Source organism: Salvelinus sp. IW2-2015, linkage group LG5 (assembly GCF_002910315.2).
Source record: "Salvelinus sp. IW2-2015 linkage group LG5, ASM291031v2, whole genome shotgun sequence".
Lineage (NCBI taxonomy): Eukaryota > Metazoa > Chordata > Actinopteri > Salmoniformes > Salmonidae > Salvelinus > Salvelinus sp. IW2-2015.
Window position 1 is genome coordinate 28,123,208 of NC_036844.1, and position 26,047 is coordinate 28,149,254.

The 26,047-nt window shown below is 41.5% G+C and overlaps 3 protein-coding genes across 7 annotated transcripts in view; 2 read left to right on the forward strand and 1 right to left on the reverse strand.

Annotated features, from left to right (window-relative positions):
• The window catches only part of LOC111964177 (barrier-to-autointegration factor), a 12,666-nt gene extending 3,593 nt beyond the window's left edge, over positions 1-9,073 (forward strand). For both annotated transcript variants that reach the window (XM_023987947.2, XM_023987948.2), the window contains exons 2-3: positions 8,324-8,473; positions 8,668-9,073. In XM_023987947.2, coding sequence (XP_023843715.1) covers positions 8,348-8,473; positions 8,668-8,814 — 273 coding nt within the window. In that variant the 5' untranslated portion in view covers positions 8,324-8,347 and the 3' untranslated portion in view covers positions 8,815-9,073. The remainder of the gene's footprint in view (positions 1-8,323; positions 8,474-8,667) is intronic.
• Positions 9,074-11,116: 2,043 nt separating this feature from the next.
• On the reverse strand, positions 11,117-13,437 carry gng3 (guanine nucleotide binding protein (G protein), gamma 3). The gene is made up of 3 exons (XM_023987949.2): positions 13,270-13,437; positions 11,512-11,611; positions 11,117-11,395 (listed from the first exon to the last, which is right to left on the reverse strand). Exons 2-3 carry the CDS (start codon positions 11,608-11,610, stop codon positions 11,267-11,269), a joined length of 228 nt encoding a protein of 75 aa, XP_023843717.1. The 5' UTR covers position 11,611; positions 13,270-13,437; the 3' UTR covers positions 11,117-11,266.
• Positions 13,438-14,345: 908 nt separating this feature from the next.
• LOC111964180 (seipin) lies at positions 14,346-24,070 on the forward strand. Of its 4 annotated transcripts, XR_002877355.2 has the most exons (11): positions 14,346-14,507; positions 15,093-15,684; positions 15,958-16,039; positions 16,192-16,335; positions 16,850-16,984; positions 17,423-17,520; positions 17,702-17,837; positions 17,971-18,043; positions 18,125-18,205; positions 23,260-23,328; positions 23,468-23,972. XR_002877355.2 is itself a non-coding variant. In XM_023987950.2 (10 exons), the coding sequence occupies exons 2-10, from the start codon at positions 15,476-15,478 to the stop codon at positions 23,650-23,652; spliced, it is 1,131 nt and encodes a 376-aa protein (XP_023843718.1). In that variant the 5' UTR covers positions 14,346-14,507; positions 15,093-15,475; the 3' UTR covers positions 23,653-24,070. The 4 variants fall into 4 exon arrangements, 3 of the variants coding, with proteins under 3 accessions (XP_023843718.1, XP_023843721.1, XP_023843722.1); XM_023987950.2 differs by lacking the exon at positions 18,125-18,205 and having other exon boundaries at positions 23,468-24,070; XM_023987953.2 differs by lacking the exon at positions 18,125-18,205 and having other exon boundaries at positions 17,702-17,831; positions 23,468-24,070.
• The last annotated feature ends 1,977 nt before the right edge of the window (positions 24,071-26,047 follow it).

Consider the following 26,047-nt stretch of genomic DNA (forward strand, 5'->3'; position numbering starts at 1 on the left):
TACTGAACCCGTCGATGTGGATGGGGGTGCTCCCTCTGCTGTTTCCTGAAGTCCACAATCATCTCCTTTGTTTTGTTGACGTTGAAGTGTGAGGTTATTTTCCTGACACCACACTCCGAGGGCCCTCACCTCTCCCTGTAGGCCGTCTCGTCGTTGTTGGTAATCAAGCCTACCACTGTAGTGTCATCCGCAAACTTGATGATTGAGTTGGAGGCGTGCATGGCCACGCAGTCGTGGGTGAACAGGGAGTACAGGAGAGGGCTCAGAACGCACCCTTGTGGGCCCCAGTGTTGAGGATCAGCGGGTGGAGATGTTGTTACCTACCCTCACCACCTGGGGGGCGGCCCGTCAGGAAGTCCAGGACCCAGTTGCACAGTGGCGGGGTCGAGAACCCAGGGTCTCGAGCTTGATGACGAGTTTGGGAGGGTACTATGGTGTTAAATGTCTGAGCTGTAATCGATGAACAGCATTCTCACATGGGTATTCCTCTTGTCCAGATGGGTTAGGGCAGTGTGCAGTGTGGTTGCGATTGCGTCGTCTGTGGGACCTATTGGGTCGGAAGCAAATTGGAGTGGTCTAGGCAGGTGTCCGGTAGGGTGGAGGTGATATGGTCCTTGACTAAGTCTCTCAAAGCACTTCATGATGACGGAAGTGAAGTGCTACTACGGGGCGGTAGTCGTTTAGCTCAAGTTACCTTAGCTTTCTGGGAACAGGAACAATGGTGGCCCTCTTGAAGCATGTGGGAACAGCAGACTGGGATAAGGATTGATTGAATAGTCCGTATAACACAACCAGCCAGCTGGTCTGCGCATGCTCTGAGGACGCGGCTGGAATGCCGTCTGGGCCTGCAGCCTTGCGAGGTGGTAACACGTTTAAATGTTTTACTCACCTCGGCTGCAGTGAAGGAGAGCCCGCAGGTTGGTAGGGGGCCGTGTCAGTGGCACTGTATTGTCCTCAAAGCGGGCAAAAAAAGTTGTTTAGCCTGCTGGAGCAAAGACATCCTGGTCCGCGACGGGGCTGGTTTTCTTTTTGTAATCCTGATATGACTGTAGACCCTGCCACATACCTCTTGTGTTGAGCTGTTGAATTGCGACTCGATTTTGTCTCTGTACTGGGACTTAGCCTGTTGATTGCCCTTGCGGAGAAGAATAGCTACACTGGTTTGTATTCGGTCATGCTTACCGGTCACCTTGCCCTGTGTAAAAGCAGTGGTTCGCGCTATTCAGTTTCACGCGAATGCTGCCGTCAATCCACGTTTTCTGGTTTGGGAATGTTAATCTTGCCTTGCTGTGGGTACGACATCGTCAATGCACTTCCTAATGAACTCGCTCACCGAATCAGCATATTCGTCAATATTGTTGTGGACGCAATGCGCGAACAATTCCAATCCGCGTGATCGAAGCAGTCTTGAAGCGTGGATTCAGATTGGTAACCAGCGTTGAACAGACCTGAGCGCGGGAGCTTGTTTTAGTTTTCTGTTTGTAGGCTGAATCAACAAAATGGAAGGTCGTGTCAGCTTTTCCGAAAGGGGGCGGGGGGAGGCCTTATATGCGTCGCGGAAATTAGTATAACAATGATCTAGGGTTTTCCAGCCCTGGTAGCACAATCGATATGCTGATAGAATTTTAGGGAGTTTTGTTTTTAGATTAGCCTTGTTAAAATCCCCAGCTACGATTGAATGCAGCCTCAGGGTGTGTGGTTTCCAGTTTACAAAGAGTCAGATAAAGTTCGTTCAGGGCCATCGATGTGTCTGCTTGGGGGGGAATATATACGGCTGTGATTATGATCGAAGAGAATTCCCTTGGTAGATAATGCGGTCGACATTTGATTGTGAGGAGTTTTAGATCAGGTGAACAGAATGACTTGAGTTCCTGTGTGTTGTTATGATGATCACACCACGTCTCGTTAATCATAAGGCATACCCCCCCATAAGGCATCAACCATGTGTAGTTATAACTAGTGATTGATTGATTGTTTTTTATAAGATAAGTTTAATGCTAGCTAGCAACATACCTTGGCTTCTTACTGCATTTGCGTAACAGGCGGGCTCCTCGTGAGGCAGGTGGTTAGAGCGTTGGACTAGTTTAACCGTAAGGTTGCAAGATTGAATCCCTGAGCTGACAAGGTAAAAATCTGTCGTTCTGCCCCTGAACAAGGCAGTTAACCCCACCGTTCCTAGGCCATCATTGAAAATAAGAATGTGTTCTTAACTGACTTGCCTAGTTAAATAAAGGTGCGAGAAAAAAAAAACGGGCAAAATCGGCATCCAAAATTACCGATTTCCGATTGTTATGAAAACTTGAAATCGGCCCTAATTATTCAGCCATTCCGATTAATCGGTCGACCTCTACAGGAAACATTCCACTCCGATATCTTTGAGTCTTAACACTTCTGCGGACACACATCAAAAATAAGACAACCACTTGTGACTCTCACCGACTACTTTCCTCCAACACATTCCAGATTTCCCAAGTAGCATTGATCCAAAACCACTACTCAGACTAAAAACTAGTCTGGTGGTTTCCAATTTTCCACCACAGATTTACTTCTCGTGTTCCTTGTTGTTCGTCATTCATTCTCACTTTCGGTACTATTAGCTTCACCCGACTCACTAGCAGTTTCTGTCTTCTCCACGATCAACGTCTTCCAGCCAAAACAGTTCGGAGGAGTTTGTGCATATATTGTGGCGGACTTCAGTAAGGTTTTTTTGCACTGTTTGGGCACCTTTCTTGGGGTAAGCTGAATTCTACACCTCTTCATCAGTGATTGGTCAACAGTAGGGATTCTTAAAAAGTCAGTAATTCAAGGAGAGTTGACTCTTCATGACTTTTTTGGAGAAATACTACATCTTAGATGTAAAATTGCATGACAAAGATCCTCTGCAAAAACTCAAATGTCATTAATTTTGAAGTTATCTTAGATTAATTGTGACTTGAGTTAGTGTATACTGGCTACAGGATTTCAATGAATAAACGGTACTATTGCTGCTTTTTCCCCCTTTTTTCAAGCGAAGGTTTTATGGGAATATGCGAGCACACTCATTCAGTTCTGCTGAAACATGCTGACACCTCAATCTCCACACAATACCCCATAATGACACAGCAAAAACAGGTTATTTTTTTGTGCAAATTTCTTAACTTCTTACTGATCTTTAGGACGCTAGCGTCCCACCTCGACAACATCCTGTGAAATTGCAGAGCGCGAAATTCAAATTACAGAAATCGTAATATGATACATTCATGAAAATACAAGTGCCATACATAATTTAAAAGCTTAACTTCTTGTTAATCCAGCAGCGTTGTCAGATTTCAAAATGGCTTTACGGCGAAAGCACAACTTGCGATTATCTGAGGACAGCGCCCCGCACACACAAGCATTACATACATTTTCCAACCAAGCAGAGGTGTCACGGAAGTCAGAAATAGCGATAAAATAAATCACTTACCTTAGATCTTCATCTGGTTGCAATCACAAGGGTCCCAGCTACATAACAAATGGTCCTTTTGTTCGATAAAGTCCTTTATATCCAAAAGAAAGTCAGTTTCATTGGCGCGCTAGACTCAGTAATCCACCGGTTTCCCTCGTTCAAAATGCAAACAAATGAATCCCTTAAGTTACCAATAAACTAATTCCAAACACATCAAATAACTTTCCTAATCAATCCTTAGGTACCCTATTATGTAAATAAACTTTAAATGTAAGACGGAGAATACCGGAGACCATTACCGGAGATAAATAACGAAGTACTCGCACTCACCGGAACGCGCAACAAACACTACAGCCAAAATGGGAGCCACTTACTAAAACTACAAATTCTAGCTAATTTAAAAAAAAACAAGCCTGAAACTCTTTCTAAAGACTGTTGACATCAGTTTCATTGGCGCATCAGTTTCAGGGGAAGCCCTAGGAACTGCAATCTGGGAGGTCTTCCTTTTTATATTCCCATTGACAGCCATAGCATTCAAGGGTGAATTTTATTTTTTTCTGGATGGATTGTCCTCTGGTTTTTGCCTGCCATATCAGTTCTGTTATACTCAGACATTATTTTAACAGTTTTGGAAACTCGTTAAGTGTTTTCTATCCAATACTACCAATTATATGCATATCCTATCTTCTGGGCCTGAGTAACAGGCAGTTTACTTTGGGAACCTCATTCATCCAAACTTCTGAATACTGCCCCCAAGCCCTGAAGAAGTTAAATAAAACAACTTTTACATAAGTATTCAGACCCTTTACTCAGCACTTTGAAGCACCTGGCAGCAATTACAGCCTTGACTTCTTGGGTATGTATTTGGTGAGTTTCTTCCATTCTTCTCTGCAGAGCCTCTCAAGCTCTGTCAGGTTGGATGGGGAATGTTGCTGCACAGCTATTTTCAGGTCTCTCCAGAGATGTTCAAGTCCGGGCTCTGGCTAGGCCACTCGAGGACATTCAGATACTTGTCCCGAGGCTACTCCTGCATTGTCTTGGCTATGTGCTTAGGGTCATTGTCCTGTTGGAAGGTGAACCTTTGCTACAGTCTGAGGTCCTGAGCGCTCTGGAGCAGGTTTTCATCAAGGATCTCTCTCTACTTTGCTCCGTTAATCTTTTACCTGATCCTGACTAGTCGCCCTGTCCCTGCCGCTGAAAAACATTCCCACAGCATGATGCTGTCACGAAAGCTACAACGTAGGGATAGTGCCAGGTTTCCTTCAGATGTAACGGTTGGCATTCAGGCCAAATAATTCAATCTTGGTTTCATCAGACCAGAGAACCTTATTCTTCATGGTCTGAGAGTCCTTTAGGTGCCTTTTTGACAAACTCCAAGCGGGCTCTCGTGTGTTTCACTGAGGAGTGGCTTCCGTCTGGCCACTCTACCATAAAGGCCTGATTGGTGGGGTGCTGCAGATGTTGTCCTTCTGGAAGGTTCTATCTCCACAGAGGAACTCTGGAGCTCAGTCAGTGACCATCGGGTTCTTGGGCCTTGGTCAGGTAGGTGACCTTCCCCGATTGATCAGTTTGGCCGGGTGGCCAGCTCTAGGAAGAGTCTTGGCGGTTCTAGATTTCTTCCATTTAAGAAAGGAGGCCACTGTGTTCTTGGGGACCTTCAATGCTGCCAACTTTTTTTGGGTATCCTTCCCCAGATCTGTGCCTCGGCACGATCCTGTCTCGGAGCTCTACGGACAATTCCTTTGACCTAATGGCTTGGTTTTTGCTCTGGTGTGCACTGTCAACTGTGGGACCTTTTTATATAGACGTGTGTGCCTTTGCAAATCATGTCCAAACAACTTTACCACAAGTGCCTCAAGTTGTAGAAACGTCAAGGATGATCAATGGGAACAGGATGCACCTGAGCTCAATTGAGTGTCATAGCAAAGGGCGTAAATACTTAAGGTATTTCTGTTTTTATTTTTATAAATTAGCAAACATTCGTAACTTTTTTTTCGCGGTGCCATTATGGGTATTGTGTGTAGATGAAACTCTGTGGATTCAACATGGCGAATGACAACTTCGATTATCGATTTGACCAAGGAAGGTACTTCTGTACCTCACCATTACGATTCTAGCCATGCATTATATAAACACCAATTCATGGAGGGAGATTGCGGAGACGCTGGGGTCCGACCCAACCACTAGTTTGAAAAAGTGGGGTAGGGTTCGCGACAAGTTCGTCAAGACAAAGAAAAGAAAGGGCTGCAGTGGAGATTCCGGAGGAAAGGCTACTCCAGAAATGTTGCTGCTGGCTTGTTTGGCACGTGGAGCATGGGAAGACTGAAAGCAACATGCCATCTTCACCAAAGAATGAGGTATGTTGTATTTTATATTGTAGTCGATGAAAAGAGTAGCTATGTTGTGCTAACAATAGCTAGCTACTTGGCTGGCTAGTGGCTAGCTAGCTTAGCTGCATACTGTACGTGTGCAGAGAAAGCACTCCAACCAACTAAACTAAAGATATTTACTTATTTTGATCAAACATTTTGTCATAGAAAGAAAATCATAAGCTTCCCACATTGGTAACGCAAGGTCCAGCAAGTCAAAATGTTTCAAATGTTTGAGCAGAGTTGAGTAGCTAGGCCAGGCCTACTCAGCTCAAACTTTTGCAACATATGATCTATTGTAGTCTCTTAATGATATGAGGTTAATTGTTCATTTTGGATGGTTTGGATATGTACTGAATAGCCCTCAACTTTTTCTTTTTCTTTGACAAGGCTCAAACATCAGTGAATGGAGACAGCACCTGGTTTTGTTCTCTGCGCCCAAGCACTACCCCAGTACTGGGGACAGACTGGTCATTGGCCCCTGCACTAAGCTGCAGTGCAAAATTAGAAACCATCTCCATGCAGGACCAGGGAAACTCTATCCTGGGCTCACCTCCAATACCTACTCCACTGGCTTGCTCCTCACCGATGCCACAGAGCAGTAGCAGGGGTGTGAGAAGGGAGAAAAGAGCTGCAGACTGAGCCCCTTGACACATCGTCTGAGACCAGCCACCTGGACAGCTGATGGAACAGGAGTATTTCCGTCTGTAATAAAGCCCTTTTTGAGGGGAAAAACTCATTCATTGGCTGGGCCTGGCGCCCAAGTGGGTGGGCCTGGCTCCCAAGTGGCAACACCCCTGCCCAGACATGTGAAATCTATAGATTAAGGTCTAATGAGTTTTTCAATTGACTGATTTTTATATGAACAGTAAAGTCAGTAAAATTGTTAATTGTTGCATTAATTTTTGTTCAGTATAGAAAAAAAATACACGTTTCCATGAACCATAAACTAAGTGAAATGGATTCCGAACATTCTATAATCAACATAACTGGATAAGGGCGCATGAGGTTCTCATGTAGGGGGAAAGCTGCTTCTCCCAGGAAACTTGGCGTTGTGGTACCTGACAAGACAGCTGGTGGTAAATTGAGGGTCTTCTGTGGCAGTTTGGACCCAAAAGAACTCTTGAAACACTCCACCATTGCTCTCTAGGCCTTGTGCCCCCACATCCACCATTGTGAACCTGTAGCAGGCATCTTCTGTCTCCATATCTCGCCTATTCATATGTGTTGCTAGGTACATAAATCTACTAGATCCCGGGCAATTCACACAAGTTTCATTTTGTCACCAGTCAAGCGTCTGTGTACACTTTTTTAATTCTCCCACATGTCTTTCTTGTTTGGCCATAGATGGCTATTACCAGCTCTTCGCCCTCTACTGTCCTGGAGTAATATTGACAATTGTTTTTGTTTTTCAAGCAAACGTCTTTTTAGGTAGCATGCGAGTGCACTCGTTCAGTTCGCCTAGCCGCCAGTGGAACTGATGCATGCTGACGCATTTAGGGCCCCCGGCCGCTATGAGATCCTGCTAGGAACTCTGTCTGGGTCTCAAAATTTGGTTGTGCATCACCAGTTTCTCTCATGTCAGTCACTGACAGTCACTCAATTATCCATGTCAGCTAACACTTTTTGGATTGGCAGTTAGTCTAGCCAGCTATCGAAACTTGTAATCATGGCCAAATACCGACTGAGCACATGCCCAGGGGTCCGGACCTCCAGGGCCCCCCCCCATCTTGATGTTAGTCATTCTCACTATCATTAATACGTCATGGCAAAATGTATAAAATTGCAGGAAATTAGCTTTAATACTGTACAAAAATAAACTCAATCAAATGTTTTGACACGGTGGTGGAACTGGCAGTCATGATCAAGGCTACGCTGAACATATAATTACATGGTTTATTTGTATCTCTGACAGCGATAACTTAAACAAAGTTGACTACAAACACTAAGTTGCCAATGTCTTTGCAATTGATACAAACAAGCGGCGTATAAAAAGATGTGCCGATTCGGTGCATTGGGTAAGCATTAAAATAAGCCGCTTCAATATTTACAACCGTAGGTGGTAGATAACCCTCTAGGAGCTGATCTGTCGTCAGTATTGTGAAATAATGTTAAGGTAAGATTTGAATGGAGAAGGTTGATCCAAGAGCAGCACTCCCTTTCTTTCGATCCTATCATTATCGACACATGCTCCAAAAAAACACTTAGAGATCGTTCTCTCTGGGTGGTGTTATGGGTAACATGGAAAGATTTTGGTTTCAGTTTTTTAGTTGATAATGTCACTTTGGGGTCATAGGGCACTCCAGTCCCAAATACTGTATGTTCTAAACAAATTGTGACACTACTGTGAATCATGTTTACCTGATGTATCCTGTTGGATACAGCTACACCAAATATGATTAGGTTTCCTCTTTCTATGGTTACACCATATTGGTGTAGATAAATTGTGTGCCTCTGCCTCAATGTTTTCAAATCAAAAAGGTGAAATAACCAAACATTTTAGTAAATTGCTTCATTTTCTATTCAGTGTGTTCACTGACTGAAAGCAGCCATGTCGTCAACATCCCAGAAACACAAAGAGTTTGTGGCAGAACCCATGGGGGAGAAGGCAGTCAATGCACTTGCTGGCATTGGAGAGGTGCTTGGCAAGAGACTGGAGGAGAAGGGCTTTGACAAGGTGATGCAGAGTTTACTTAACTTTGTTGGAACTTTCATAATGGAACTTTGTTTTGTGAATTTCTACATTTTAGTACAGCAAAGTCAAAAAGACAATGCAGTTGTGCAACTTTTACCTAGTGTTTAGGTTAGTGTATTGTCATTTATGTTCTTTTTCACTTTTCCTACTCCATTCTCATTTGCATACATCTACAGGCTTACGTGGTCCTGGGTCAGTTCCTGGTGCTGAAGAAGGATGAGGAGCTATTCCGGGACTGGCTGAAAGACACATGCGGGGCCAATGTCAAACAGCAGGGTGATTGCTATGGCTGTCTGCGTGAATGGTGCGATTCTTTCCTGTAGAGAAGGTTTTGTTTTTTCCATTTTATATAACGTCATCCCAAACATCTATTTACTTCTGGTCTCACATTAAATTTCACCTCATATGGGAACACTGCACAAGAGGCAGTTAAGCAAAGTCATACATTGTAACACCTGGTTATTTTATACTAGTCACAATTCAGAGACCTATGGATGCTTAAAAATGAGTTAGACATACTTTGCTGCAGTCATCCATGGGGTTGTTTCACCCAACTGTGTAGATCCGTAATCCTGACCTTTCCTATGATTAATATCTTTGGCCGTATAGAAGCCTTGGGGATGAGTTAATTTGTTTTCCTGCACTTTATATTTCAATTTTGTTCTGTCAAATAACTACTTTTTATAATTACTATCCCTTCATAAAGGTATAACTAATGCTTGTACTTATCTCCAACTCTGACAGTTTTCCCCTGCATTTAGTTAAATGAACTTGTCGCTAAATTAATTAATAGCATTTTAAACCATTTGACACCACATGGCTTTAACATCTATAAGATGTTGCACTGTTAATTTTACATCCGAGTTTACAGGAAACAATTTTAAGATTTACATTTGTAATTGCCCCATGTTATCTTATGTGTTTGTTTTAAGAGATGTTGAAGCGATGCCTTAACGTTGTAATGCTAAAGAAACATTTATCTGCAATGTACCTTGAGTTGTGGAGCAGTGCATGCGGATTAAGAAGCTAGTTACTACAAATCACCTCATTTTCAAACTTCACACAAATGAAAGCCTGAAGTAAAACCACAGTAAGTAGCACTGTTTCAGGAATTAATTTATGAGCATACTTGTGTTGCTCTCTGTTTAATCGTTGAAGGATGGTTTTACTGAAACACTGGTTCATGTTTTTGCATATTGACTGAAAGCATGTTAGTTTTTATATTTTTATTTTGAACAAAGCAACTGCAAGATCTGGACTATTCTGACTTTGTTTTGTTTTTTGGGGAAAAAACAATAAAATTACATGCACAAATATTTTTGGTGATAGGAGTTTTTAATTTTGTCTTTGATTCCCAAGTCCCCTTTTATTCTAAGCTCTTCATTTGTTTTGGTAAGAAATATTGACAGTAAAGGTTTAAGTAACACTGATCTAAAAATAGTAATAACATTTCTGAACTTGATCAGATAAGCAACCAGAAAAACTGGTCTCGAAAAGAATGCCATACAAATTCCTGTTATGTATTTATTAAATGTACTGCTTATTTTTGTTAATGTCATATAGCCTTAGACATCCACTTGACAAATTAAACCACTTATTTATCAAAACAACATTGATCATTGTTATTGGAAACCCGTCATTGTAGACCACTGATCTTGTTAAGGCGGCTGACCACCTCCTGTACATACAGCGCCAGTGGAATTATTTGGATTAGTGTGTATTGACTTGTCCTCTTACTGACCTGGTCCACAGTGGCGCCTACACCTCACGCACATTTCTGCAACAGCTTCAAGTGACATACGGGACTTTCAAGACATCACACACAAATATATTTTTTTTAACAAACTCAGATTAGGCAATGACTAGTGTGTATTAAAAGTTCCAAATAATTACAATTCATGTGTACAATTCTCCATCTATTTGAAAAATGAGCTAGGACTATGAGCTGTTTTACATATTGTATGTATATCCACTTTTATGTTGTGCTACAGTTCATGATTCTATAAGCTTCAATGTGTTTCAGGTATGTATACGCATAACTCCAAATATATTTTAAGGGTTTATGTAGATCTACATTAGATGTACATTTTGGTTGAATTAGTCTTGATTTTACTTAGGAGAATATGTACATCTGCAGCCTTTCATAAGATAAAGCAGGCTACATGAATAATTTATATTTAGCTTTGTGTATGTGGTGAATGCATGTACATACACTGAGTATACAAAACATTAAGAACACCTGCTCTTTCCATGACAGACTGACCAGGTGGAAGCTATGATCCCTTGTTGATGTCACTTGTTAAATCCACTTCAATCAGTGTGTAGATGGAAGGGGAAGAGACCGGTTAAAGAGAGAATTGAGACATAGATTGTGTATGTATGCCATTTAGAAGGTGAAAGGGCAAGACAAAAAGTGCCTTTGAACTGGATATGGTAGTAGGTGCCATGCACACCAGTTTGTGTCAAGAACTGCAACGCTGTTGGGTTTTTCACGCTCAACAGTTTCCCGTGTGTATTAAGAGTGGTCCACCATCCGAAGGACATCTAACCAACTTGACAACTCTGGAAAGCATTGTAGTCAACATGGGCCAGCATCTGTGGAGAATGCTTTCGACACCTTGTAGAGTCCATGCCCTGATGAATTAAGGCTGTTCTGAGTGCAGGGGGCGGGTGCGTGCAACTCAATATTAGGAAGATGTTCCTAATGTTTGGTATACTCAGTGTACATTATGTTCTATCTGGACAGTGTTTTTCCCAACCATCCTGTGGTTTGTCTCAAAGGAGTGCACAGAAGAACTTCTTCTCCCTGAATGGGTTCTCTGAGGTGGGCACAGGGGTGATAAGGGGGTCCTCAATGGCGTGGGCATCACAGTATGCCATCAGGTCTGCAGCTGCCTTTGATACCTGAGGATGGCAAGTAGTAGGAATCAAGACTGGAAATGAGGGTGTGGATATTTAGCGGAGACTTACCAAGGCGCGTGCAACGTTTCAATAGACATGATGCCTCTGGCAAGGCTTACCTTGATCCTGCAGAAACTGGCTTCAATCTTCAATTGCTCCACCAGCTTCCTGGCTTGGCCGACACTCATGGTGCTGTTCACTGGGGTGTCTCCTTTCATCCTGTCAAGAGAGCCAATAAAACATATGGCGCATGAGTCACACTAACACATTCAATCATTTTGTTTTAGAAAAAAGACACCTAACACTGACAGCTGGAAAGGCAGATGTACGGCGTGCTGTATTGCATGACATTAAACAATTTCACTGTATTCATTCTAGGTAACTTACATTTGTATGGATTCTTATTAATGAAAATATACACTGAGTATATAAACATTAAGAACACCTGCTCTTTTCATGACATAAACTGACCAGGTGAATCCAGGTGAAAGCTACAGTATGATCCGTTATTGATATCACTTGTTGAATCCACTTCAATCAGTGTAGATGAACGGGAGAAGACATGTTAAAGAAGGATTTTTAAGCCTTGAGACAATTGCTACATAGATTGTGTATGTGTGCCATTTAGAGGATGAATGGGCACGAGACAAAATCTAAGTGCATTTCAATGAGGTATGGTAGTGAGTGCCAGATGCACCAGTTTGTGTCAAGAACTGCAACGCTGCTGAGTTTTTCACGCTCAACAGTTTCCTGTGTGTATCAAGAATGGTCCACCACTCAAAGGTAATCCAGCCAACTTGGCACAACTCTGGAAGGCATTGTTGTCAACATGGGGCCAGCAACTCAATATTAGGAACACCTAATGTTTGGTATACTCAGTGTACATTTTTATGAATCACTGACTGCATCCAATTCCACTCCCTCCTAAATTTGACACACTTATTTTTTTTAGCTCATTCACTTCAATCTTCCTCTGCTCTCCTCCTTCCCCTCCTCTGTCTGTCTCTATCTCTAGGGACCAATGGTGTAATTTACTACTTGTTAAAAGCTCTCTGCCCAAGAAAAACTATATCTCACCTTGATATAAAAACATCTTTAAGCTATAGGACCATTTATACTGTATACATTGATTATATGAACAATTTATTTGCCTTCTTATGGATAGTCAGCTTGTTAGTTAAAATATTTTTATGCACTGGCTAGAAGAGAAGTAGGCCAGGTATGATTTTCTCCACCATACCATGCCACTCTAACTGTAATCTATGAAGAACATAAAAGTGGTTACATTCTAATAAATTCCATCATCAGTATGTCTCTTATGTGTTCAAGCAGACCGCATTATGATCTTCAATGGCAGACATAAATCTCTAGAGCTTGTAGGAGGTACAGGAAAAAAAACTTGCTGAAAACGAATAGTTTTACGTCAGGCTAATACGATGATAAAGACACATTTTGTAAATCTATTGGATATGGTCAGCTTTTTATGGGACCTCGTTTGATGGGAGCACACTATTTGAATGGCTGAAGCAACCAAAGAACTGGGACAAATGCACAGATATACACTTGCCTCAGCACACACAGATACACCCAATGTGTGTGAATATCATCAAATCACCTCAACATCAAATATGCAAGGGATATAAAGCAAACCACTGCCTGCTTAATACAAATCAAGATGAAGTGACAGCATACAGAGAAGGTTCAACAGAAAATAAATAATGAATGGACAAGAAGTGTGAGAAGAAATGGATAACCGGAGAAAGAGAGAGAAGCAACAAGACCAGTCCATATAGGAGTCTATTTCTACTATTCTGGTCCTCTCTCTCCCCTCTTAATATTCCTTCCATTCATCAGCTCCTTCTCATCTTCTCCCTTACCCTTGTTGTATTCCTCTTCAGGTGTTTTCTCTCCCTCTTCTCTCCCTCTCGCTCGCTCACCCTCTATCTGCCTGTGTTTGTGATTTTAGTGTAGCTGAACCCCACCCCTCATAGACAGTGTATGCTACACTGTTCTGTACAGTCCAGTGCACTGCAATTCTGCTACAATGAACATCAGACTCCTGGTACATGCATAAGAACCCCCTCTGCAGTGAGTGGAACCTTCCAGGCAAAGGGAGGAAGGCTCCATTGGAATCGTTTTTCTTCTGAGAGCTGGATCATACCATCTTTACATGAAAAGAGAGGGTAATTAGGTAGATATGGAATCTCACAAAATAATTCATTGTCATAACAAAATATGAGCATGCAGTTTTATGTTTTGTGGCCAAAGGCAAGATACAATGTTCACTATCTTTGATATGCACTGTTGGAATTTAAATTATTTTTGTTATTTGCATCAGTTACCCCCCTCCCTCTCTCCTCTGTTGCCATGGGAACTGCTGCAGTCTCTAGCTCCTTGTCTTTTACATTCTGTCATCATACTGCCCTCAATGGTTTCTCCCACCTTGGCAAGATACAGTATCTTTGTAGTCCCGCAAACCATTACTGCCCATCACTTGCCCCCTCTCGTCTCCACTCTCTCTCCCTTCCCCCATCATGCCCTCTAATGTTACAGTCTCTCTCTCTCTTCTCTCTCTCCAGACATCTTGATTTAAACTGGAGAGAATAAGTGAAAAAAGACAATGACATGATAATGACATGGATAAAATCTCTTATCATAATGGGAAATTCAGTTGAATCATTTTGAGTAATTATGAACAAATTAATAATAATTTATTTCCACAATAGGAAGCAATAGGCTATGGTTTTGACCATATCATTTTCCCTTTTCTAATCTATGCTATCTATCTTATTTGAAATGTCTACACCAATCTCCATAGATAAAACCTTTCATGGTTACAGATGGAGGTTTGACATCATGTTCTTCTCAACGTCAACCTCTATGTGCACCCTTTACTTATGAACGCGTTGCTTTGCTCTTGAAGTTTGTCCTGTCGTCCGTATCGTAGTTGCAGTTTTTCCTTTAGTTTTTTCCCTTTAGGAAGTAGCTAGCTAGATAGAGTAAATATAATTGTGTATGTCCATAAATATTGTCAGACTTTTCAATTTTAATGATCACAATTACGTGCATGTTAATTGTTAATGTGTAGTGCTGCAGCTTTACTATAGACGCTAAGGTGAGTATGAGGAGTGTTGCAATTTTGGATGCATTCTAGCCAAGCACTTGCAGCACTTGTCTTGGGCGAGTTAGCCAGTTGTTAGCATGTAGCTAGCTAGTCAGCTAACGTTAGCTTCCTACCTTGCAGGTGTTTTACTATAAAGGTAGTTATATGTCAACTGAATCTCAGCTCAAATGACATTCTGTTGAAATATATGGGTAACTAGCAATGGCATTCATCGTCATTTTGAAATGTTGTCATCCTCAATGTTTTAGCTAGCTAGCGGCAGATGAGCCTTCCATTAACGTTATTATAAAGGTAAAATGGCTCTGGCCAGCAGAATAGCTAACTAACGTGAGGAGGCTGTACTCGTTTTTTTTGTCATCGATAGATTAAGTCCTTGAAGCTTTTACATATTACTCTGATATACGTATCTCTAATTATTCTCTTACGTTTCCGTTGGCAGTAAAGAAAAAACTCTTAAAACTCATTGTTTGAGACACTAGAAATAGTTTCTTGTGAGTGATGTAGAATTGAATGGTGCCTTTGTATTCAGTATTCATCTGTATTAAAGTCTCAATGCTTTTCTCTTCTATTTTACAGCTTGCTACAGAAATATTAAAGGCCCAGTCAACAGCTCATTATCAGATATGACCTGCAGTAGACAAGGAAAACGTTAATCAGCTAAGTAATTAATGTCATATTAAGGGGATGTGACAAATATATATATATATATATATATATATATATATATTATTCCGCAAGGGGTTTTCTAAAGGATGAGCAGGCCAATGTTGGAATTGTTAAGTGGGCTTCCTCCAATTAACAGGGAGCCATAGCCCTCAAAAGAAAAGCTATTTTTTCCCAAGGAAGCAGAGAGAGAGAGTGGCATTTGGCAGGAGCCACAGGAATAGGGCAGTGAGATTTCAGGGAGTGGTGTGGAACCAGGACCAGAGTCAGTAAGAGTCAGTGCTAGGTCAGTCACCATGGGTGGTGTAACGGGACCAGTTTTCCTGTGGCTGCAGGATGTGTTTGGGGTAACTCTCCTCAGAGCCCGCAGGACTCTACTGCAGGCTGCCATCCTCTCCTGCGTTCTAGTGCTGCTCGTCTGGGTGGCCATCTTCCTCTATGGCAGCTTCTACTACTCCTATATGCCCACCGTCAGCTTTTCTACACCAGTGCACTACCACTACAGGTACCGAGAGACATCATTGAAAGTTTGTTTTGTGCCGTTTTGTCTTCAAACTGAAGTTAAATCCACTCTTTACTCTCTTTTCACTCACCTTTTGAATAGTTTATTTAAAAATATATATATAATTGCTTTTGCATGAGCATTTAGCTACACTTAACAAAATACTCATATGCTGTTGCACCTGATTTTTGTTTTGAGCTATTAGTACCATGACAAGGTAAAAAGTGGAGGCCCATAACATGTCACACTTTTTTTCCTGACCACTGTTTGTTCTAGTACTGATTGTGATGCCTCCAATTCAGTCCTCTGCTCTTTCCCCATGGCTAACATCTCGCTGCTAAAGAATGGCAAAGACCAGGTATGCTCTTCACATATTAACCATTATTTTCCTCACCCCCTCTATCCTGAGCTAGATTCTAATATAATTTCAATATGCAAAGAAATTATCGCTGTAGGCAGGTATGCTCACTGTCTCTCTTACAGTATTCTACCCCTCATTGTCTTTCCTAGGTTATGATTTATGGTCAGCCATATCGAATCTCTTTAGAGTTGGAAATGCCTGAGTCGCCAGTCAACGAACATCTTGGCATGTTCATGATTAAGATGTCTTGCTACACCAAGGATGGCCAGACAGTTGCAGCTGTGGCGCGCTCTGTGAGTGATAAAGTGCTATGTTAATTCTGTTTGGCCTCCTACTACACCAATTTCTCTTCTGAGCCTCTCCAAACATTTCAGTGCCAGTTTGTGCCATGTGGCACATACCTGGATTCTCGACATAGCTCACTATAATATATCTACTGCTGTGCATACCATTCTTGGTATATATACGCATAGATTGCATTTGGATTACTGATAGTGTTATTTGGGTTGTTAACTGGATTCGTTCTGACGTTTAAGATTTCTTGTTTCTAGTTTTTGATTATTATTTGTGTACGTGTTTGACATTTTGGCTGCACTGTTAGGAGCAATAACACAAGCATTTCCCTGCACCCGCTATTACGTCTGCTAAACTGTGTACGTAACCAATACACTTTGATTTGATTCCTTGAGTTTTCTCGAACATAATATTTCCTCTATTACTTTACAATGTTAGAATTAAACATGGACATTTTTGTTATTTGATGATTGTGTGGCCCTCTGACGGTGACTGATTTATTTTCTCTACCAGGCTATGCTGCACTACCGATCTGGTCTCCTCCAGACATTGAATACTCTACTGTTCTCTCCTCTCCTGCTGACTGGGATGACGGAGCAGAAGCAGCTCGTTGAGGTTGAGCTCTTCTCAGACTACAAGGCCAATTCTGTAAGTGTTATTTGTGGTTGCCTGTACTTATCAAATCAATTTTCCTCTCCCACAGAGCTTGCACTTAGTCCTGTCACGCTCTCTGCACTGGGCCTGCTCAATGAGTCAGATTGTCGTGATCTTGTGATCATCATTTGCATGTTATCTGAATCATTTCATTTTTATCTGATGTAATTCGATTTACCAAGCATACTTCCCTTTCAGCAGCATTTGATGTTCATGTGTTTTCAATTAAATGTACTTGGATAGAACTAATTTATTTAGAAGCAGTCCAAACAAATACAACCTGAGTAAAATGTCCTCTTTCAAAGTGAGAATGAGTTTTAATAATCTTGCAAGCCAGACCACCTAGTCTCGCATTTGTTCAGTTCTGCAAGACTGGCCAAGTCAGACTAGTCTTTTTTAGGTAATAAGCTTCAAATATTTTTCTCACTACAGTATCAACCCACTGTTGGTGCGGTCATTGAGATCCAGTCTCGGCGGGTGCAAATCTATTCAGCTCAGCTAAGGATCCATGCTTTCTTCACTGGTGTCAGGTATAGACCTCCCGATCGTATAAATTATTTCGGTTTCAAATCCAGATTATTTGATGCCAATAAGCCGAATACATAGAATGCCATTCGTTTTCTGACTGTTGTGTATTCCGTTCTTTTGTTTTCATCCTATTCTCCATCCATCTTTCTCTTTCTCTTTTCTCTGAACCCTTTGTCTTAATAGATACCTCCTGTACAATTTCCCATTGACGTCTGCAGTGATTGGCGTGGCCAGCAACTTTGCCTTCCTCAGTGTCATTGTGCTCTTCGGATACCTACAGTTTATATGGGGGGGACTTTGGCCTCCTGAGCAGGTCAGGGTAAGATGCTGTCTCATTTTCTCCACTAATAGGATGTTCCCCATCCATACAGTACATCTTACATTAAAATATCTGCTTGGAACTGATCCTCAAAAACTTAAACTGTGTTTTGTTTTGTTTATCATGTCCGTAGGTTATGATGGGAGACACGACTCGCCTGCAGCGTAGAAGAGAAGAGGCTCGGAAGCGCATGTCCTTCTCACAGAGTGAGTTAGTTCTACTCTACAACCCGCATCAAACCCATTGTGTAAAACAGACATAACATGGTTAATCTGAATGTGTTTTAGCTCAAATGCCTCAGAAAGATAATGATCGTGTGGCTGAGCAGTTGGAAGAACCTAGACAACAAGCATCAGAAATATAGAAAGGTGAGGGTATTAGGGTCTTTCTATAAATAATGGGGCCAATGTATGACATTGGGATCGAAATTTCAAATTGGTGTGAAACTTAAATAAAAAGGATTTTCATGCAGTTCCACATGTGCTTAGAGGAATAAAAGTGAATATATGGAAATTGGCCCATAACTCCACCTATACAACAACATAGATATTTAATTTATTACTACATTCTAAAATATGTGAGAATAATGTGAACATTGCTTGACTAAATAGATTGAATGCATGGCAATTTCTTTTTAGCCTAGGTGGCTGACGCAGCCACGGGAAGTAGTTTGGCGGTGAGGGGGTTCGCACACGCTGCAGAAGGCTATATTGGTCGCTAATACAGGACTATTAAAGGCCCAGTGCACTACTTTTGTGGGAAAACATTTTTTTTCTAAAATATATAGAGATATTTATTCTTCGGATTTTCTCAGGGGGTGCTACTTTCTGCGGCTATGCGCAGGCACACATTATAAATCCATGAATAGCGGTAGCGTTAATCTCACCATTTGAATCTCACCATCGCTGTTTTATAATGAACAAGTGAACAAAAACAAGGTTCCCTTTTTAATGGAAAGATTTGTATGGAAAGCCAACATTAGATGTTGTCGTCATCATAATAACCGCAAGTGTTTTTACCACAAAAAGAGTAGCGCAGCACCCTTCAATTGAAATGGCGGGAAACAAATGAAAGTGGACACATCTCTCACAAAAATGGATAAAAAATGTAATTGCGGATAATTATAAGGGAGGAGGAGAAATTATAAATTGGCTACAGTAATTACAAGGACTTTTCAAGCACTAAATTGAGGAAATGTCTGATGCTCAAGGTAGGCCTTTACCAGTACTTGAATCTCTGAGCTCTAAATTCTAGTAAGCTACTTCAAGCCCCGTTTATTGTTTAACATTGCAGGTGTAACATGGAAAACAAAATGTACTTGTCATGTTATTTTATTACCAGATCATGTTGTGAATAAGTCCACGTAATTTGTTTTCATTATATCCAGAATAATTCATAGGAATAGCGTTGGGTGTTGCTCAATAGTCTATCCTATACAGTTGACCACAGTAGACTCGGTGTTCAATACATACTGTATGAAAACATGAACTCATTATCTTGATGCTTTTTCTGTTAAATCTAATGAGACCCTGCTGTAAATCAAGCAGACCACAACAGATGATCAACATCAATTCGCTAGGGATATTAAATCCAAAGTGGATCCAGGCAACTGTCTTCACCGGCGTAATGCATGAGACACCAAAATATTCTGGACATTCCTTGCGAACACCTTTTTTCCAGCACTTGGGCTGTTGTTGTGTCACATGCGCTATCACAACAGCCGTTCATCACTTGACTATCACTTGAAAAATTCCTTCCTGGATCAGATGAATGTAATGGTGTAACTAATCAGCTGGGGACACCAAATATGCATCCAACAAGTATTGTGCATAATTGTTGAAGAACCACGTTAATGACAGTATCTATTTAGAAGCAATCGATTTTGCAATTGCGTACATCGTTTTGGATTTGTGTGTTCATGAAAACTGTTTCCCCCCGTAACATAAGGAGACGAAATGTTACGTAGTTACACTGCATTTCTGATATCTCTATACAAAAAAACTGTCCCAACAGCTAGATCCAGGATTCTTACAGGGTTCAAGTTCAATGTCTAATTTAACTGATTAATGCTTAATATATGATATAACGACAACTTACACTGGCATAAATGCAAGGACAGAAAAGTTATCTTTTATGTCACACGATTTTGGACAAATCTGTCAAGACACCAACAATGATAATGTGTGTTAAATGTTAAGTTTTAAATCAATTTGTGATTTTTATTGAATATAAGGGGGGATCCTAACTATATCAAATCAAATCAAATTTTATTAGTCACATACACATGGTTAGCAGATGTTAATGCGAGTGTAGCGAAATGCTTGTGCTTCTAGTTCCGACAATGCAGTAATAACCAACAAGTAATCTAACCTAACAATTCCACAACTACTACCTTATACACACACACAAGTGTAAAGGGATAAAGAATATGTACATAAAGATATATGAATGAGTGGTGGTAACAAGAACGCATGGCAAGATGCAGTAGATGGTATAGAGTACGGTATATACATATGAGATGAGTACTGTAGGGTATGTAAACATAAAGTGGCATAGTTTAAAGTGGCTAGTGGTACATGTATTACATAAAGATGGCAAGATGCAGTAGATGATATAGAGTACAGTATATACATATGAGATGGGTAATGTAGGTATGTAAACATTATATTAAGTGGCATTGTTTAAAGTGGCTAGTGGTACATTTTTACATAATTTCCATCAATTCCCATTTTTAAAGTGGCTGGAGTTGAGTCAGTATGTTGGCAGCGGCCGCTAAATGTTAGGTGGGCTGTTTAACAGTCTGATGGCCTTGAGATAGAAGCTGTTTTTCAGTCTCTCGGTCCCTGCTTTGATGCACCTGTACTGAACAGGCAGTGGCTTGGGTGGTTTGTTGTCCTTGATGATCTTATGGCCTTCCTGTGACATCGGGTGGTGTAGGTGTCCTGGAGGCAGGTAGTTTGCCCCGGTGATGCGTTCTGCAGACCTCACTACCCTCTGGAGAGCCTTACGGTTGTGGGCGGAGCAGTTGCCGTACCAGGCGGTGATACAGCCCGACAGGATGCTCTCGATTGTGCATCTGTAGAAGTTTGTGAGTGCTTTTGGTGACAAGCCGAATTTCTTCAGCCTCCTGAGGTTGAAGAGGCGCTGCTCGCCTTCTTCACACGCTGTCTGTGTGGGTGGACCAATTCAGTTTGTCCGTGATGTGTACACCGAGGAACTTAAAACTTTCCACCTTCTCCACTACTGACCCGTCGATGTGGATAGGGGGGTGCTCCCTCTGCTGTTTCCTGAAGTCCACAATCATCTCCTTTGTTTTTGTTGACGTTGAGTGTGAGGTTATTTTCCTGACACACAGCCGAGGGCCCTCACCTCTCCCTGTAGGCCGTCTCGTCGTTGTTGGTATCAAGCCTACCACTGTAGTGTCATCCGCAAACTTGATGATTGAGTTGGAGGCGTGCATGGCCACGCAGTCGTGGGTGAACAGGGAGTACAGGAGAGGGCTCAGAACGCACCCTTGTGGGGCCCCAGTGTTGAGGATCAGCGGGGTGGAGATGTTGTTACCTACCCTCACCACCTGGGGGCGGCCCGTCAGGAAGTCCAGGACCCAGTTGCACAGGGCGGGGTCGAGACCCAGGGTCTCGAGCTTGATGACGAGTTTGGAGGGTACTATGGTGTTAAATGCTGAGCTGTAATCGATGAACAGCATTCTCACATGGGTATTCCTCTTGTCCAGATGGGTTAGGGCAGTGTGCAGTGTGGTTGCGATTGCGTCGTCTGTGGACCTATTGGGTCGGTAAGCAAATTGGAGTGGGTCTAGGGTGTCCGGTAGGGTGGAGGTGATATGGTCCTTGACTAGTCTCTCAAAGCACTTCATGATGACGGAAGTGAGTGCTACGGGCGGTAGTCGTTTAGCTCAGTTACCTTAGCTTTCTTGGGAACAGGAACAATGGTGGCCCTCTTGAAGCATGTGGGAACAGCAGACTGGGATAAGGATTGATTGAATATGTCCGTAAACACACCAGCCAGCTGGTCTGCGCATGCTCTGAGGACGCGGCTGGAATGCCGTCTGGGCCTGCAGCCTTGCGAGGGTTTTACTCACTCGGCTGCAGTGAAGGAGAGCCCGCAGGTTTTGGTAGGGGCCGTGTCAGTGGCACTGTATTGTCCTCAAAGCGGGCAAAAAAGTTGTTTAGCCTGTCTGGGAGCAAGACATCCTGGTCCGCGACGGGGCTGGTTTTCTTTTTGTAATCCGTGATTGACTGTAGACCCTGCCACTACCTCTTGTGTCTGAGCTGTTGAATTGCGACTCGATTTTGTCTCTGTACTGGGACTTAGCCTGTTTGATTGCCTTGCGGAGAGAATAGCTACACTGTTTGTATTCGGTCATGCTTCCGGTCACCTTGCCCTGGTTAAAAGCAGTGGTTCGCGCTTTCAGTTTCACGCGAATGCTGCCGTCAATCCACGGTTTCTGGTTTGGGAATGTTTTAATCGTTGCTGTGGGTACGACATCGTCAATGCACTTCCTAATGAACTCGCTCACCGAATCAGCATATTCGTCAATATTGTTGTTGGACGCAATGCGGAACATATTCCAATCCGCGTGATCGAAGCAGTCTTGAAGCGTGGATTCAGATTGGTCGGACCAGCGTTGAACAGACCTGAGCGCGGGAGCTTGTTGTTTTAGTTTCTGTTTGTAGGCTGGAATCAACAAAATGGAGTCGTGGTCAGCTTTTCCGAAAGGGGGCGGGGGAGGGCTTATATGCGTCGCCGGAATAGTATAACAATGGATCTAGGGTTTTTCCAGCCCTGGTAGCACAATCGATATGCTGATAGAATTTAGGGAGTTTTGTTTTTAGATTAGCCTTGTTAAAATCCCCAGCTACGATGAATGCAGCCTCAGGGTGTGTGGTTTCCAGTTTACAAAGAGTCAGATAAAGTTCGTTCAGGGCCATCGATGTGTCTATATCTTAACGTAATGACATGAAGAAAAAAAATGTCAGACTATTATCAATGACTTATTAACAGCTGTAAAAAGTTGTCCGGTGTAGGAAACTGGTACCCTAGTTTATAGAAAGATCAATGCGAATGTGTGAATTGGTGTATACACAAGATATACACAACAGTATATTAAATCAACTGATCTTGATTTAATTTATACGGACTCGTCTCACAGTGTGTTAAATTACTAGTTTGGGCACACTTCTAGTTAAATAAAGGTAAGATTAAAAAAACACGCTGTTGTTGTGGATTTGTAGGCCTACTTGAAGAGTAGTTGTGGATTATGATGACAGGTTATTTTTATGTTTTGTGTAACATCATGCTATGAATGTTACCATACTGTTTTTTTGTTCAGCATAGGTGCTGTTTACATTATATTCTTGCATTCTGTCTCTACTACAGTTGTAATGGCTGTTTGTTTTTGTAGTGGAGCTGGAAACACCAGATGTGATTGGTTCCCTGAACGAGCCCTCTGGTTTGCCAGAGAATCAAACAGGTAAGACTATTTCAGACGAAGATTGTTGACGCTCTGTCTTTTTCCTGAACTACTTGAGTCATTTGTAATAACCTTTCACTGTTATAATCATTTCTTTAGTCTAACTCAACCTGTCTCTCTATCTGCCTCCCTGTGTTAGCTCTAGGGTCGTCATCAGATGTGCCCCTGGAGGCTCCTCAGATTATCAAGACCGATGCAAGTCAGGAGGAGCCTGCTGATCCGGAGGATAGAGGTGCAGGAGCAGTCCTGTTGGAGGGACCCCAGGTACCTCAGCCAGGGGAATCTACGCTGCGTCAGAGACAGGGACCCTGGATGAGTCTCTGAACCATGGATCATCGCTCAGACATTCAAAAGTTCACAGGTCCCTCAATGTGCCTTTCACCGACAGGCAAAGAGATCCATTGATGTATGGATTGAAGCAGAAAGACTGACACACTGACTCCCACAAACACCCTGCACAAATATTCCCTATAGCCTATCATTTTACTTAGCATGTAATTTAATAATAATCATATAATATAATAATATATGGCATTTAGTAGAGGCTTTTATCTAAAATGACTATGGAACGTGGCATAATAGCTATGCTCTTTGATTTTTCAAAGATCAACCAGTGTCAAGGTTATAAGCCTTCTTTAGTTAGGCAAATATTTGTAGGATTAAGCTCAATCCTGACTCTTGCATGTCCTTCAGAGCAATGAAAATTATCACTCCGGTCTTTAAGCACTTATTTAATTCCCTAGCCTGCATCATTGTAGCAGAGACAGTTGTTCAACCTTTTTGTTTTACGAATGAGTCTTTAAGGAATGTGTTTGAGCAGGTACACAAGCATAGTTGAGAATGCCTTTTGTGCCTGTGATTGAAGCCTGCGGTTACCATAAGAATCAGAGTGCCCTGAGCTGCTGAATGATGACCCTGCAGATTACACTGTTACACATTTAAAGTTTCTCCAGAGTTATTCATCTTAAACGCAAGGAACATGCATTATGTTTACGCCTCTGTAGAAGGTTATTGTATGATTTTCCTTGAGGAAATATGCCTTTTAGAGCTATTACAGGGACCACCACATTGAATTTAATTTAATTGGGCTGAAACATGTACATTCTATTCCCAAAGGATAGCACTTAAAAGTATTTATTAAAGCACTTGTTTCCAAAGTGGTCCTTAATGTTACTTTGTTTTTAAATTAATATGTATTTTTTCTGTTTTAGATAACTAAATGTTTCAAGGAGCAATGAAGGATATGTTAAGTTACAATTGGAAGTTTTGTTGAAATGTACTCATATATGAAAAAAGTGTTGTAGAAAATAAATAAGATACGGTGAAATGTCATTTGTGAGGTTCATTCAAATGTGAATGAGGGCAATGAATGGAAGGTGATTTGACTTAAGTATGATTCAAATGTTATTTGAGAAGTATTCAAGATCATGAGAATTGTATCAGTATATGAATGATCAGAAATAGTTAAGTCAATTCATACAAATTTCAAACTGAAAAAGATATGACGCAACTGATGAATGCTCTGGTTCTTTACAACTTTTAGTTTTATTGACTTTGATATCAAATCAGTCATAATTTTGTTTGGCTCATTACAGTGCATGTGCATTATGTTTTTCTTTACCTGCAATTGTGTACATGCAACGACTGTCAAGCAATGATTGTTTTTATGTTATTTAAGCTTTACTGCCCGAGTTTAAAAAATGCTGTGCACAAAATATGAATACATTCAATATTTTGTTGGTAATCAGGAAAAAGGTTGTATGCTGATGATAACATCTGAGGTTATTTTCCGGTGAAGTGGTTCTTTAAGAGTTAGTAGTGTCCTAGCAGTAGGTAGTCAGTTTTCACACTGAAATATAACAATGCAGTGACCGTGCTCTGTAACGTCCTGGCTTTTGATGTGAAATGTGTTTATGAGAGCGTTTTCTTTGTGCCCAGTTCACACCAATGTTGGAATAAGCAGCCTCTGACTTACAGTATGACAACAGCCCTATTCTACACTGAACAAAAATATAGACGCAACATGTGTTGGTCCAATGTTTCATAAGCTGAAATAAAAGATCCCAGAAATGTTTCATATGCACAAAAAGCTTATTTCTATAAAATGTTGTATAGAAATTTGTTTACATCTGTGTTATTGAGCATTTCTCTGTTGCCAAGATAATGCATCCACCTGAGAGGTATGGCATATCAAGAACCTGATTAAACAGCATGATCATTACATAGGTGAACCTTGTGCTGAGGTCAATAAAAGGCCACCATAAAATGTGCAGTTTTGTCACACAACACAATGCCACAGATGTCTCAAGTTTTTAGGGAGCGTGCAATTGGCATGCTGACTGCAGGAATGTCCACCAGAGATATTGCCAGATAATTTAATGTTCATTTCTCTACCCTGAGAAGTTCATTTCTCTCCAATGTCGTTTTAGAGAATTTGGCAGTATGTCTAACCGGCCTCACAACCACAGACCACATGTATTGCGTTGTGTGGGGGAGCGTTTTGCTGATGTCAACGTTGTGAACAGAGTGCTCCATGGTAGTGATGGGGTTATGGTATGGGCAGGCATATGCTACGGACAACAAAAACAATTGCATTTTATTAATGGCAATTTGAATGCACAGAAATAACCTGACCAGATCCTGAGGCCCATTGTGAGGCCCATTTTTGGTAAGGTATCTTTGACCAACAGATGCATATCTGTATTCCCAGTCATGTGGG

Bases quoted from the DNA above. Each gene is read 5' to 3' on its own strand.
- gng3 (XM_023987949.2), bottom strand. From the start codon at position 11,610: ATGAAAGGAGACACCCCAGTGAACAGCACCATGAGTGTCGGCCAAGCC. The intron at 11,396-11,511 runs GTAAGCCTTGCC...TGCCATCCTCAG, and splicing joins CCAGTTTCTGCAGGATCAAG to GTATCAAAGGCAGCTGCAGA.
- LOC111964180 (XM_023987950.2), top strand. From the start codon at position 15,476: ATGGGTGGTGTAACGGGACCAGTTTTCCTGTGGCTGCAGGATGTGTTT. The intron at 16,040-16,191 runs GTATGCTCTTCA...TGTCTTTCCTAG, and splicing joins TAAAGAATGGCAAAGACCAG to GTTATGATTTATGGTCAGCC. The intron at 18,044-23,259 runs GTGAGTTAGTTC...TTGTTTTTGTAG, and splicing joins GCGCATGTCCTTCTCACAGA to TGGAGCTGGAAACACCAGAT.